Source organism: Pholcus phalangioides, unplaced genomic scaffold, assembly GCF_987345545.1.
Source record: "Pholcus phalangioides strain wild (caught in Gottingen) unplaced genomic scaffold, Ppha-v1.0 ptg000039l_1, whole genome shotgun sequence".
Taxonomy (NCBI): Eukaryota; Metazoa; Arthropoda; class Arachnida; order Araneae; family Pholcidae; genus Pholcus; species Pholcus phalangioides.
In genome coordinates this window covers 21,456,214-21,468,285 of record NW_028301625.1, presented here as the reverse complement: position 1 = coordinate 21,468,285, position 12,072 = coordinate 21,456,214, and the positions used below count along the sequence as shown (strand labels likewise).

The window sequence follows — 12,072 nt, the reverse complement described above, 5'->3', positions numbered from 1 at the left end:
GTGGGTTAGTTAATTATAATAGCAACAGTACTGACGGGAAATTACCTACCTCTGACTTGGATGGATTCTCAATTGACACTAAATCACAGGACAAATTAAAATGTGTGCTAATCAATACCAGTAGCTTGGGTAATAAGAAATATTTTTTTAGAAACTATGATAGTTGTGGAGGCCTGGATCTCATAGCCATTACAGAATCTTGGGCAAACGATGGGGGATGAATCTTTTTTACACATCTTAGGATACAATACTTTTTGAGAAATACATCTGATAGAAAAGGGGGTGAAGTGTTGATATACATGAAATCATGTTTCAAGGCTAGAGAGTGTAACATGCAGAGAAGTGATATTGGAACTATATGGGTTTAGCTTGAAAACAAAAGACATCATAAACTTATTGTTGGGGTTTGTTACAATCCACCGAATAGGGATTCAAACTACCAAATTACTCGCCAAATTTCATGATGAAATTTCCTACATGTGTAAGCATACGAGGGTTAAGTTGTAAGCATAAGAATAAGTCCCAAGGGATTGGAAACTTGCTAATGTTGTTCCGATATTTAAAAAGGATAGTAGAGAAGCTGTGTCCAATTATCGTCCAGTGAGTTTGACGAGCTCCCTTTCGAAAATTTTGGAAATTATTATCAAAAGGCAGTTGGTGAAGTGGATAGGTGAAAATAATGTATTGTCGGATAATGAGCATGGATTCTCATGAGGTCATGTGTGACTAACCTCCTTTGCTTCTATGATCACGTGATGAAGGCTAGGTAAGGGCAAAAATGTAGATGTTTACTTTGATTTCCAGAAGACATTCGAACAGGTCCAACATGGTAAACTCTTGAAGGGTTTACATGAGATTGGGGACAACTTGCTGAATTAGATAGAATCAGGGTTAAGAGATAGGTCACAACGAGTTATGGTGAACAGGGAATTCTCTGGTTGGACAGGCGTCACATGTGGAGTTCCTCAAGGAAGTATTCTTGGCCCATACTTTTTTCACTTTTTATCAATAAACTCGATCAGGATATCGATGCCATTGCTAGCAAATTTGCAGTTGACGTGAAGCTAATGGGGGTAATCGGGAATCAAAGTGATAGGGAGTTGCTCCAGACCAACTTAAACAGGATTGCAGCATGGGCAAATGAATGGAGCATGACATTTAGCATTGACAAGTGCATGGTCGCTCATTTTGGTTCAGACAACCCACGGTTCTATGAGTTGAATGGTGTCACTATCCCGAATGCAACTAGGGTCACCAATTTGGGGATTCTCATTGACGAGCAGCTTAAGTTTTCTTAAAATTGTTCAGCGGTGGTTAAAAAAGCAAATAGAATGCTCAGTTTCATTTTGAAAAAGGTTTCTTTGCGTTCGTCTAAAGTCATTCTTCCGTTTTTCTGAGGCTTAGTTCATCCTGGACTGGAGTATGCTTTAAGGTTTTGGAGACCATACCTACAGAGGGACATAGACATGGTTGAAGGGGTGCAGAGAAGAGCTAAGCGTGTCCTTGTTGGCACACAGGGTTTGAGTTATGAAGAGGGACTTCATTTTTTGAATATGTTTACATTGGATGAATGCAGGTGGTGGGGAGATATGATCGAAGTGTTCAAAATTTTCAATGGGATGGATAGGATGGACCATAAATAAGTACACTGTCAATCGACTGCTTTTACAAGGGGACACCAGTATCGATTGGTAAGGGACAATTCTAGGTTATGGTGGCACAGGGAATTTTTCTCTAATAGGGTTGTTAATAAATGGAATAGCTTACCCCTGGATGTAGTAAATTCTAACACAATTGTCATATTTAAAAAGAAATAAGATAAACATGTTGGGGTAAATCGAGAAGCTATCCATATTTAGAATATGACAACCATAATTATTCTTTTTTTATGGGCATTGTATAATATTTCATCATGTATATATATTGTTTGTAATTGCATTTTTAATTGGGTTGCTGTGTTTTTGAAGTGTATGACATCCGTATTTGTTGTGGGCATCTTTTCTCAGCCACCTCATTGGACATTTTTCCTGTTGTGGCATTGTTTTTGTATTTGTATTGATGGGTTGATTTTTCAGTGCTAAGTTCAAAATTGCCCCAAGTATAAGGCACTTGACTGTGTTAGTGATTGAAATTTTTGGGATTTTTTTTCCACATTTTTAACTGTTTAATTAATGAAGACTCACAATCAATACAGAGATAGTTCTAAAAAATGGTTAAAATTTAGAAAATCAATTATTAATATCTTGGCAAAGTTATATCCAAATAGTATGGGTGTTCTTATGTAAGTTGCATAGCCTTAGCTCTTTTCAATAATTAGTTCAAGTTGAAATGACTTTCCTATGCCATATATATATATATATATATATATATATATACAGGATGATTCTCAATTCATAGGATAAACTTTAAGGGGTGATAGGACACACATAAACAAGCATTTTTCATCATGGAATGTGTAGTGGAATATAAGAGGTTGGAGTGCGAACTCTTTAACCCATTGGTGACACTAATTTTAGTAATGTGGTCCCCCAAAGTTTTAATAAGAATAGTGTACACAGTATGCCTTGGAGATAGACCCACAAAAAGAAATAGAGAGAGAGGGGAGATCGTGTTAGATGGGTGCTAAGTAATGGGCTCGTCTTATCCAATCCATTGGAGTAGAAATGTTGTGTTTGAGTAATTTCGAGTTTCTCTGCAAAAATGGACATACTTTGATGCTTCTTTACCACATGCACCCTCGGATGGTTGATAGCACACATCACAGTAAATCTGTAGGGAAAATATAATATTTGCCACTAGTGCACTGCTATTGTGCACTCTCTAAAAGCTCCTCTACTGTCTTTGCTCTTGTATTTCGATCACTCATTTTATGATCAAAAATTCTTGTTCAGGTGTCTTATATCACCTCTTAAAGTTTGTCCCTTGAATTTAGAATCACCCTGTATATATAATTACCTTTAGTTCATGCAAAAGGAATTACACCTATTATAAATACTGGCTTCATTTTTATTTCAAATGGTTTAGCAGAAAAAGAGTTGGGTTGGAGGACTATATTTAGAAAGAGGACAGGGGTCTATGTGACCTCGTAGTTTTTCTCGGCAGTTTTTTAACATTTTAATGTTTTAAAGCATGATATAATATTTTTAAAGACAGAATATAGTTATAACACAAATAATTAAGGGTGAAACCATTGAGCTATTTATCTATTTTTATTATTAATTTAGTTTTTAAAGCATTCTGTGCAAACGACCTCTCTTGATGTGCATGAGTGTGGAGGGAACTCTGGACTGGAAGATTTTTATTTTCTGCCGAATTGGATTCCAGTGTTACATTGCTCTTAAGTTCTGAATAGGATCTATGAGTGGGACCTTGCTTTATTTTTTTTTTTACCCCGCTGTTGAACGATGATTTTTCACCTAACAATCTTTCCAAAGAGTTTCATTGAAGCTTTTCAGTTTTGATTGGAAAAAATTTACATAATTCCAGTGGTGTGAAATAGCCTGAGTGGCGCAGTGGTAAGATACTCATCTTCCATTATGAAGATTATCATCAAGGTCCATGGTTTCAAATCTAAGCATTGAACATAAGAAGCAAATTCTTTACCTATGGAACCTTGGGCAATCGTAGATGGATGAAGCCTTCATTTTCCATCCAGCTCCACTGGTTGGAAATTGCCATATGGCGATATATGACCGGAGTTGGTTTGCGGTAAAGTAGTGGTGGGAAATCAGTATCTGCAAGCAATGAGTTTCTTGTAAAATATTTAAAAAATTTTGGCATCCTATTCATATAGAAGGACCTATGGTATTCCATACACTCCGATCTGTAATGCCAGTTTGACTGTAGTTCTATATTGTTTTTTGTGGCTTCTGTGTTTTGCATTTATTGTTTCCAGCAGCATTTTATTTTGTATTAGCTGAAAAACTGCTAGAGTATATTTTCATTCTGATTCACACATTCATCATCAATACTGTTGCTTGCTTCAGAAATGTTTTGCCTGAGATAGTTCTCATTCCCCTCTAAACTCAGAATTCTCACAATCAGCACCACTGCTTCTGTGTTTTTCTCACACAATCCTTGCCATTTTCTGAGAAATTTCCTCTTTGGTGAATCTGCGGCTTCTTATCATTTCTATAGCAATCATAAATATGTGGATATCTTTACTTTGCAGAACAAATATTCTATCAGAAAAAATGACAAAAATACTTGACAGTAAAATCTAAGACACCTAAGCAACATGTGCAAATAAGAATGAATATAAAAAAAAGTCTCACAACTGAAATTACACCATATTAGATGAACAACGAGACTGAAGAATTTTGACCATAAAAAAATCAATTGTGACAGTGTTGGTAGTATTATATGGTTAAAATGTATTCTAAAGTATAGTCTTTAGTCCTTTTGTCTTTCTAGGTATATTGGTTTATATCTCATATGGAAGTGGAATGGGTCCCCTTAAAAAGTTTCGAAAATATTGCCACTGATTCTACTCATTTAAAAGAGCACAAAAAAGTAAATAAAATCCAACCGAATTATTATGGGACACTTTAAAAATTCTAAATATTAATATTTTTAATGCCAATAGAGGCCAAGAATGAATTTGAAAATCCTGCAACTCTCTAGAGCCATAGATGTCATTCAAACAACACGTGATCAGGTACAGCATAGCAAACAAAGAGGAAAGAAATATGAGAGCTGGGCGTGTGAAAGTGTGAAAAAAAGTTTTTTACAGATATTGCCAAGATGCATAAGAGGCGATGAGTAGCTAACTGTTGTCATTTTTAATAATTTTTTGCAACTTTAATAATTGTATTCTGCAGATAATTGTTTTGTTTTTATGTGCTTCTGGATGAGATAAATGTATTTGAATTTTTTTATAATTTTTTGAGGGGACCCTTTCTTTGTCTGTTGCTAAAACAGATAATGAAAAAGCTTTGGTGTACAGTAAGAACATGATATTTCAGAAAAGCTTGAGAAGTTCTTAAGCCTTTGATTTATTCTTACTCGAGGTATGATAGCAGAAAGAGTGTTCCCTTATAATGGGGTATATTAATAATATGTAATAAGTAATAAGTTCATTTATAGAGCATCACAATTTTTGGGCTTGTGTAAATTTTCCATAAGAACATGTAATTTATTCAATTTTTATTTACTTGATATATATTTCAGTTCTTTTCATGCATAATTTTTGCCTTTGTTTACATTTTGTGTTTCATATTTTGCAATAATAATTTAAAATCAAATTTACTTTTATAGAATTCAAAACCATTCCGTATGCCTGTTGGTAAAGCCACAAGAGTCATACACATAAAAAAGCAAAACCGCTTCAGACCAGAGACAGCTGCTGCAGTTCGAAATACATCATCAACAGAAACGTATAGATATTATGGTGGTCACAATGACAGACTATTTCCCAGAGTTACTTATAGGCCCGAGCCTTCACCTCAACATCATCATTATGCTCATTCAGATTCTGAATATTATGCGCCTCGCCAAAGACATTATCCTCCATTAAGAGCTAATAGTCATGGAGTTGGTGATCCTCATTCTCCATGTTCTAGACCTCCATCGGCAGTGACTGAAGCATTTACTGCATTGTGACACATGCAGGAGTGTGTGGATAGAGCAGCTGCTAGAATTGCTCAGTTGCATGCTCGACGTTGAACATTTTGCTGCATGACTATGAGTTATCATATAAATGTGCAGCATTTGCTCTACCACACATGAGACTTTCTTGTACTCTTGCATTGTTTGCCAAGGACAGCTAGTCGATATTTTCAAAACTACTGCTGCAAAACGTGTGTTCTGCTGTAGTTTACCCAGATCTCCAAATCAAAGGATATCTTATGTGACAACTTAATTTTTTAATTTCATATTGACTTTCTGTTGCTCAGGGCAACTGATGTTACTGTATACATTATCACTTGCATGTGGTATAATGCTGTATTTTCCCTTTTTTTTTCCAATTATGTATCCTGAACTATAGTTGTTTAGAAGCATTGAGATTGAGTAATATTGAAAATTCCACTTATTTCTATCAAAAATAGTTATGTAATTTCTTTCATCTATGCAGTTAAACTCCATTATTATATTGAAAATTCTCCCCATACTTCAAAAACTATGGAGACAATTTTTAAAACAAAGTTACTTATTTCTGTATAATGAAATGCCTTTTATAATGACAATTTTTCATTGTAGTGGTCTTAGATCACTTTTTGACTTCTAAATATGAACAGCATAAGCACATGCAGAATTTTCTCGGGGAAAGGGGTAGTTTTTTACAGCAAAATAGCATTAAAACCTCAGCTAAAAGGTGGGCCAAATTCAAACCCTCTTCCCCCGCATATGACAGTGATGAACAGAAAATATTAAGGTGGATTACTTTAATATTTCAAATAATATGAATTACCCACTTCAAAGTAATAACTAAAGAAAGAAAACAATGGATAGAAACCAATTCTTGTCCCCTTTTTTTAAAATTTAATTCTTTTCCTTTTTTTCATTGGATTGGACCTCCGGGTCATGAATCTTATTCTCAAATGTACACTGTTTTTCAGATTTTGAACATGATTGTATAAGGAGATCATAAACGTTAATCATAGAATTGTGAACCAGATTGATAATATTGCGATTCAGCTGTATCAAATATATATTTCATTTATTATATTGAATATCAATAAATAGGTTGATGTTTAAGAGATACTGAAGTAATCAAGTGTAGTGTGAAATAATCATGTTGCACATCCAAAAAAAAAGATATCCCAAGTCTTATAGAGTATATATTGTGTGAATTTTTCAATCTGTAAAAAAAAGAAAAGATGGCTCTACTTCTTTTTAAAATACATGTTTCAAATAGTTTGATTTTTATCTAACATCCTAACATCTTAAAAGTTATTAATGTTCAAACAAACATTCATTACAGTATTACTTCAGTTTCATACTTATTTTGATTGCAAGGCTTTCAGATCTGGTTCTTTGCTTGAAAACCTATATCTTATGTATGTTGCATATACATTTCATAGCTGATCTTTACTGAGTGTATAATAACTGTGTTTGTCATTGTGTTATATTATGCAGTTTTTGGCACAAATTTCCATTCACATTTTTGAGCTTATAATGTGAAAGATGTGCTGCGTCATTGAAAAAAATTGCACATTATATTTTTATAAATATTTTTTAAACATTTCAATTAGCTGATAAATAATAAAGATGTTATGCACTGAATCTTTTGTAATCTAATATTATATTCAAAGTGTTATTTATGTAAAAATCACATTTCAAATTTAAGGTGAATTTGATGTACTTTCATCTAAGTTATGAAGTCCGATAGCTGATGCCAAGTCGCATCAGTTTTTGTCATCAATTAAGATTGTGCTGATTTTGTGCATATATTTGTGAGCTATTAACTGATTTATCTATGAAAAATTAATCAACATGTCTGTGCTTGGTGAAACTTGATCATAATTTTCTTGAGCTTTCATTTAGAAGCTTGTTTCAAATAGCCATGGAAATTGCCCCCTGGCAGCCAAGGGATTAGTGCACCACCTGGGTTTGAATCATAGCTAATGGTATATAAACATAGCCATTTGGAATGTGCTCTAAATTGTAAGGTGCAATCTAATTAGCTTTTTTTTGCACAAAATGAGTATGATGCTAACAAATAATCTCTAAAAATTAAGAAGTTAAACTTGTTATTCATTTATTTATAAATAAGCACACATGTTCTTATATAAATATTTAATTTTTATCTAGTTGTGCCATATAGTAATGTATTAAATTTTCATGTAGGAATATTGTTAAAGATTTTTTTCAACAGATCTCAAGTTGGATATATAATATACGATGCACTTATCAATATTTCCAATTACAGTAAATATTTTCTAAATTTTCAATCTCAATTTTTCTTCTACCTTATTTTAAAAATTATTAGCTAATTTTTTTACCTGGAAGTTATAAATTAAAAGTTAATATGCTGAATATTGAAAACTGTAAACTAACTGTGTATATATAAATACATATCCCATAATTTTCACATTCTTGAATTTGTGCTATATTTTTACTTTGTTATTTCATAAAAACTGTGATACTTTACACACATTTGTGTAACTGTTATTTATGAATTTTAAAATACAATAAGAGAACTTTTTTTTGACAAAGCACAGTTCAAAATTTTTAAGTGGTTTTTTCCCTTGCATAAATATATTCATGTATTATGTCACAAGAGAAAGAAACTGTTACAGATTTCATGCACTGTTTAGGTCTATATTGAAGCACTGTAAATTATAATAGTCACTTAAAAATCACTATAATCCTATTATGCAAGTAGGTCTGGGAAATATAATTTGCACATGTGAAAATACATTGTAATATTCATGTATTTGAAAAATAACAAAAACGTTTCGTATGATCAAATTTATGTGTTTCCATTATAATGAAATCATCTTCATCAAGTTTTTAAAAACATATATGTATAAATATATCAACCTTTCTCAACTTGTGGTCAACCACCTCTGATCTGTAAAGGAGAGATAGGTTGTCTTCCACGAGACTTAAAAATTAAACTGAATTGAACTTAGTCAACCAGTTACCAACCAATACAAATTTAAACCTGCATTGAAAATTTGACCCATATAGGTTGGTGGTCTGTCAAATTGTTTCAGATATTTTACTGGACCTTGGGTCTACAAAATGTAGAGAAATATTGATATATGTTATTCTCATTAATTGATCACTTGTTATATTAAATTAATGTAAAATAATATGAATCAAAATTTTATTAAAGATCAAAATGATCTTGATCATTATTAGTTCATCATGAGCTTGAATTAAAGTTGCTCTTAAATGTGTCGCAGTTCTTAGATGAAAAATGTATTTCTTTGCAATTTACACATTTTTATTACAACTGTACATATAATAAGAGAGAAATTTGTGACAAATGTATATATGTGTTCAATCAGTGTTCAAATTTCTTTATTCAATTTTTCAATGTAGATATATATGTATATATATGTAGACTGTTACTAGTTGACATTTTATATTATCTGTTAGCAGTGGTGTTATTTTCAGTGCTTTCAAACAAATCAAGTGAGAAATCCTAGTCGTTTTGTTTTATTTCGAAATTTTTCTTTTGTCCATGTGCTTGAGAAGATGAAATTACTTGTGGTTTTCAAAGCCCTGTTTACATGGGCAAAATTGCTTGCACTTTAAGGGTACTTTTCCTGACTTTCAACCTTCTTGGTAACTTTTTTCCTTTGCAGGAAAAAAAAAGTTATGCAAAGTTGCACTTTTTTGGTGGATCTTTTGGGATTTGCATATCTTTTCTCATAATCCTTTGCATGGCTAATGGAGAAAAACCAGTATTGTGCAAACAAGTTCTACAAATTTTTCCCTATTGCTGGTAAAAATTCAATTTTTTTTTTCATTTCCCCATTTGAACAGTGTATAAAGAGTCGAGATTGGGTTTTTTAAGTCATTTAGTTTTAATTTTTTTAAAAATTCAAATATTATTCAAGAAAGAACATTTTGATTTGTATGAAATATTTCAGAATTTTCTAAAGTCTAGTTCTTCCTAGTTTTCTGTCCATGACAGCCTATTTCTATTACAGCATCTGAGCTCACACAGATTGTAAAAGCTTATTGGTCTTAGTATTTTTTTTTTCCTTTCCTCTCTCTGGATCTCCCTGATCCATCTTGAATCCACCTTAAATTTTCAAAATGATTGGATGAATCTTCCATGGCTAGGCTTCATTTGGATTTTTATCATTGTCAAGTTCTGTTTTACTGGAGTTTCTTATTTCCTTTGGGACAACATGAAATAATATGCCATCTTCTAGCTTTAAATTTTAACTAACACCAAAAGAGAAAATTTCCCATATCAAAACTTTCAATTTTGATAAGGCATGCATTCGCTTCCAAATTTTGTAAGCTAGTCTAATATGTCCAGCTAGCTCTTGAGTGCTTGAATCTGGATCAGACTCTACTCATGTTTTTCTTTACTGATGTTTTTGATTGACAGTCGATGGGAAGTCACTTTTTCAGAAGGTGTGACAAATCAAAATTTCCCTCTTGAAATCTTTGCTTTTAATTCATATGCTATAGGAACATAAACTGTTGCAGTGTTTATGGGTAGGTATTCTGAACCATAATTGTTCAAAACTTTGCCACATTTGTAACTTAAATGTCATCAGTTTAAGCTATAGGGAATGCATACAAAACAAATTTACTGGAAACAATAATATAGTGCATCTCATAAGCATAGAGACAGAGTATTTTTTGAATAAATTATCAACAAAAAAAATTTTTTTGATACACAAGAATCATGACAAGGGAAGCATTGTTAAGTGCCTAAAAATCACATTTGCTATTTTATATAGGAAAGATAGTTAAATCCAAAGCTAATATCCTGGAAACAATCATAAGTCCATGGCTGAAATATAATAGGTTGTAGAGGAAGCCCTAGATGTGTGTGTGTGGCTGTAGTAATAACTAACAAGTCAATGGTATGAGGGGGAATGAGAAGTACTAACCGTCATGTCGTGATTGTAACACATCTTCATCGTTTAGCATCATTTGTTCAGGTGTTCTGAAATTTCTTTAGGCCACTTATAGTTCGTTTCAGGTTAACTTTGCAGTGAAGAGGAAGCTACGAGGGAACCACATCACTCGTTGCTATGAGAACGAAAGCCTCTTAACCTATGTATCGATACGCGGCCTCTGTAAGGTATGGCTGATTCTTGCCAATCTCGCAGAAAAAAATATTTTTTACGTGTAACGTAATGCTTGTAGAAAAAATTGCAGTCAGTTAGTAACAAAAAATTAGCTAATGAAAAAAAAAAAAATCATTGTCGATACTTTCAGAAATCAAAGTTGCGGTTTTTGAAATAATTTTTTTTTATTGAAAAGTATCTTAGTAACTCCTATTAACCCGGTTTTCACGTTTGAATTTGGGAATAGCCCCAAATAATAATAATAAAAATGATAAGGAAAAATTTAGAATTCTTTTACTCACTTTTCTTGCCGAAATTTCCGTCGCTCATCCACCCGAACGCATATACGTCGATGCCACTTATTATCACTACAGTTCTAGTCATTTTTCACGGATTCCCATTCTATGGAATCCTCACTTGACGTTGTAGAACTTTCTGATTCTCTATTACTTATTAATTGTTGTTGCTCCAACATGTGTTCCATCAGGCCACCTGCAATCCAAAATTCTTCTTCTTTTTCAATAACGTGCTTTATGCATTATTGCCAAAAAGAACGGAGAACGTTTTAGCGTGTCTATCTCTGGTGAAAAGCAAGATACAACTGTCACAGAAGAAAAAAATACACTGCAAGCCTAAACCATTGTGGGTCTCTCTCTCTCTCTCTTGCTTATTTATATTTATCTGGAGAGACACTGAAGGGTCATCTGGGGGAACAGCCTCTGCTGTGGGGGAGGAAGTTGGTGTGGGTGAAAAAGAGACATTACTTATGTCAACACCCTCTGCTATCAGCTATTGGAATTCAGAAACCACCCCTATCCTACGAACACGGCAAGAAATAGATATAAAAAAAAGGGGGGGTCTGGAACCGTAACCTACCCATATAAAGAGAGCCTCTCACAACGGTATCGGCGCTGTCGTGAAAGAGGGACACTTCCTGTAATCTATGAGTGAATATCTGAATTCGTTGGACGTTATTTTCGCGAGAAAAAAAAAACCTGATTGAATATTCGTCTGGGTGTGTAGGCCTATAACTACATGCAAAACTGAATGAAAAATTGTATCGGAAAAAATGCAACAAAATGACGATATAATATATATATATAAGTCTCTCTCTCTCTCTGAGCAATCAAAAAAAAAAAGCATGATAGTAATATTGGCGGGGAAAATTTCTTGGAAATCGCGCCAAAATGTTCTTGAGCTCGCCATGGATTTTTGATAATGGTAACCGATATTTTTCTAATTTAAAAATTTTAAACGAATATACATTGGTTCAAAACGGTATTTTTTCAGTATCTTTTTCAAAATCATAAAAAAATTTGAAATATTCTATATAAATGATCATCAGAAACCTCCGATGTATGGGAAC

General features: G+C 33.1%; 1 protein-coding gene across 1 annotated transcript in view; it reads left to right on the top strand.

Annotated features, from left to right (window-relative positions):
* Positions 1–7,835, top strand: part of Tace (ADAM 17-like protease Tace) — a 71,811-nt gene extending 63,976 nt beyond the window's left edge. The window contains exon 21 of the mRNA XM_089253892.1: positions 5,257–7,835. Within this exon, the coding sequence (XP_089110018.1) occupies positions 5,257–5,601 (345 nt within the window). The 3' untranslated portion in view covers positions 5,602–7,835. The remainder of the gene's footprint in view (positions 1–5,256) is intronic.
* Positions 7,836–12,072: the final 4,237 nt, after the last annotated feature.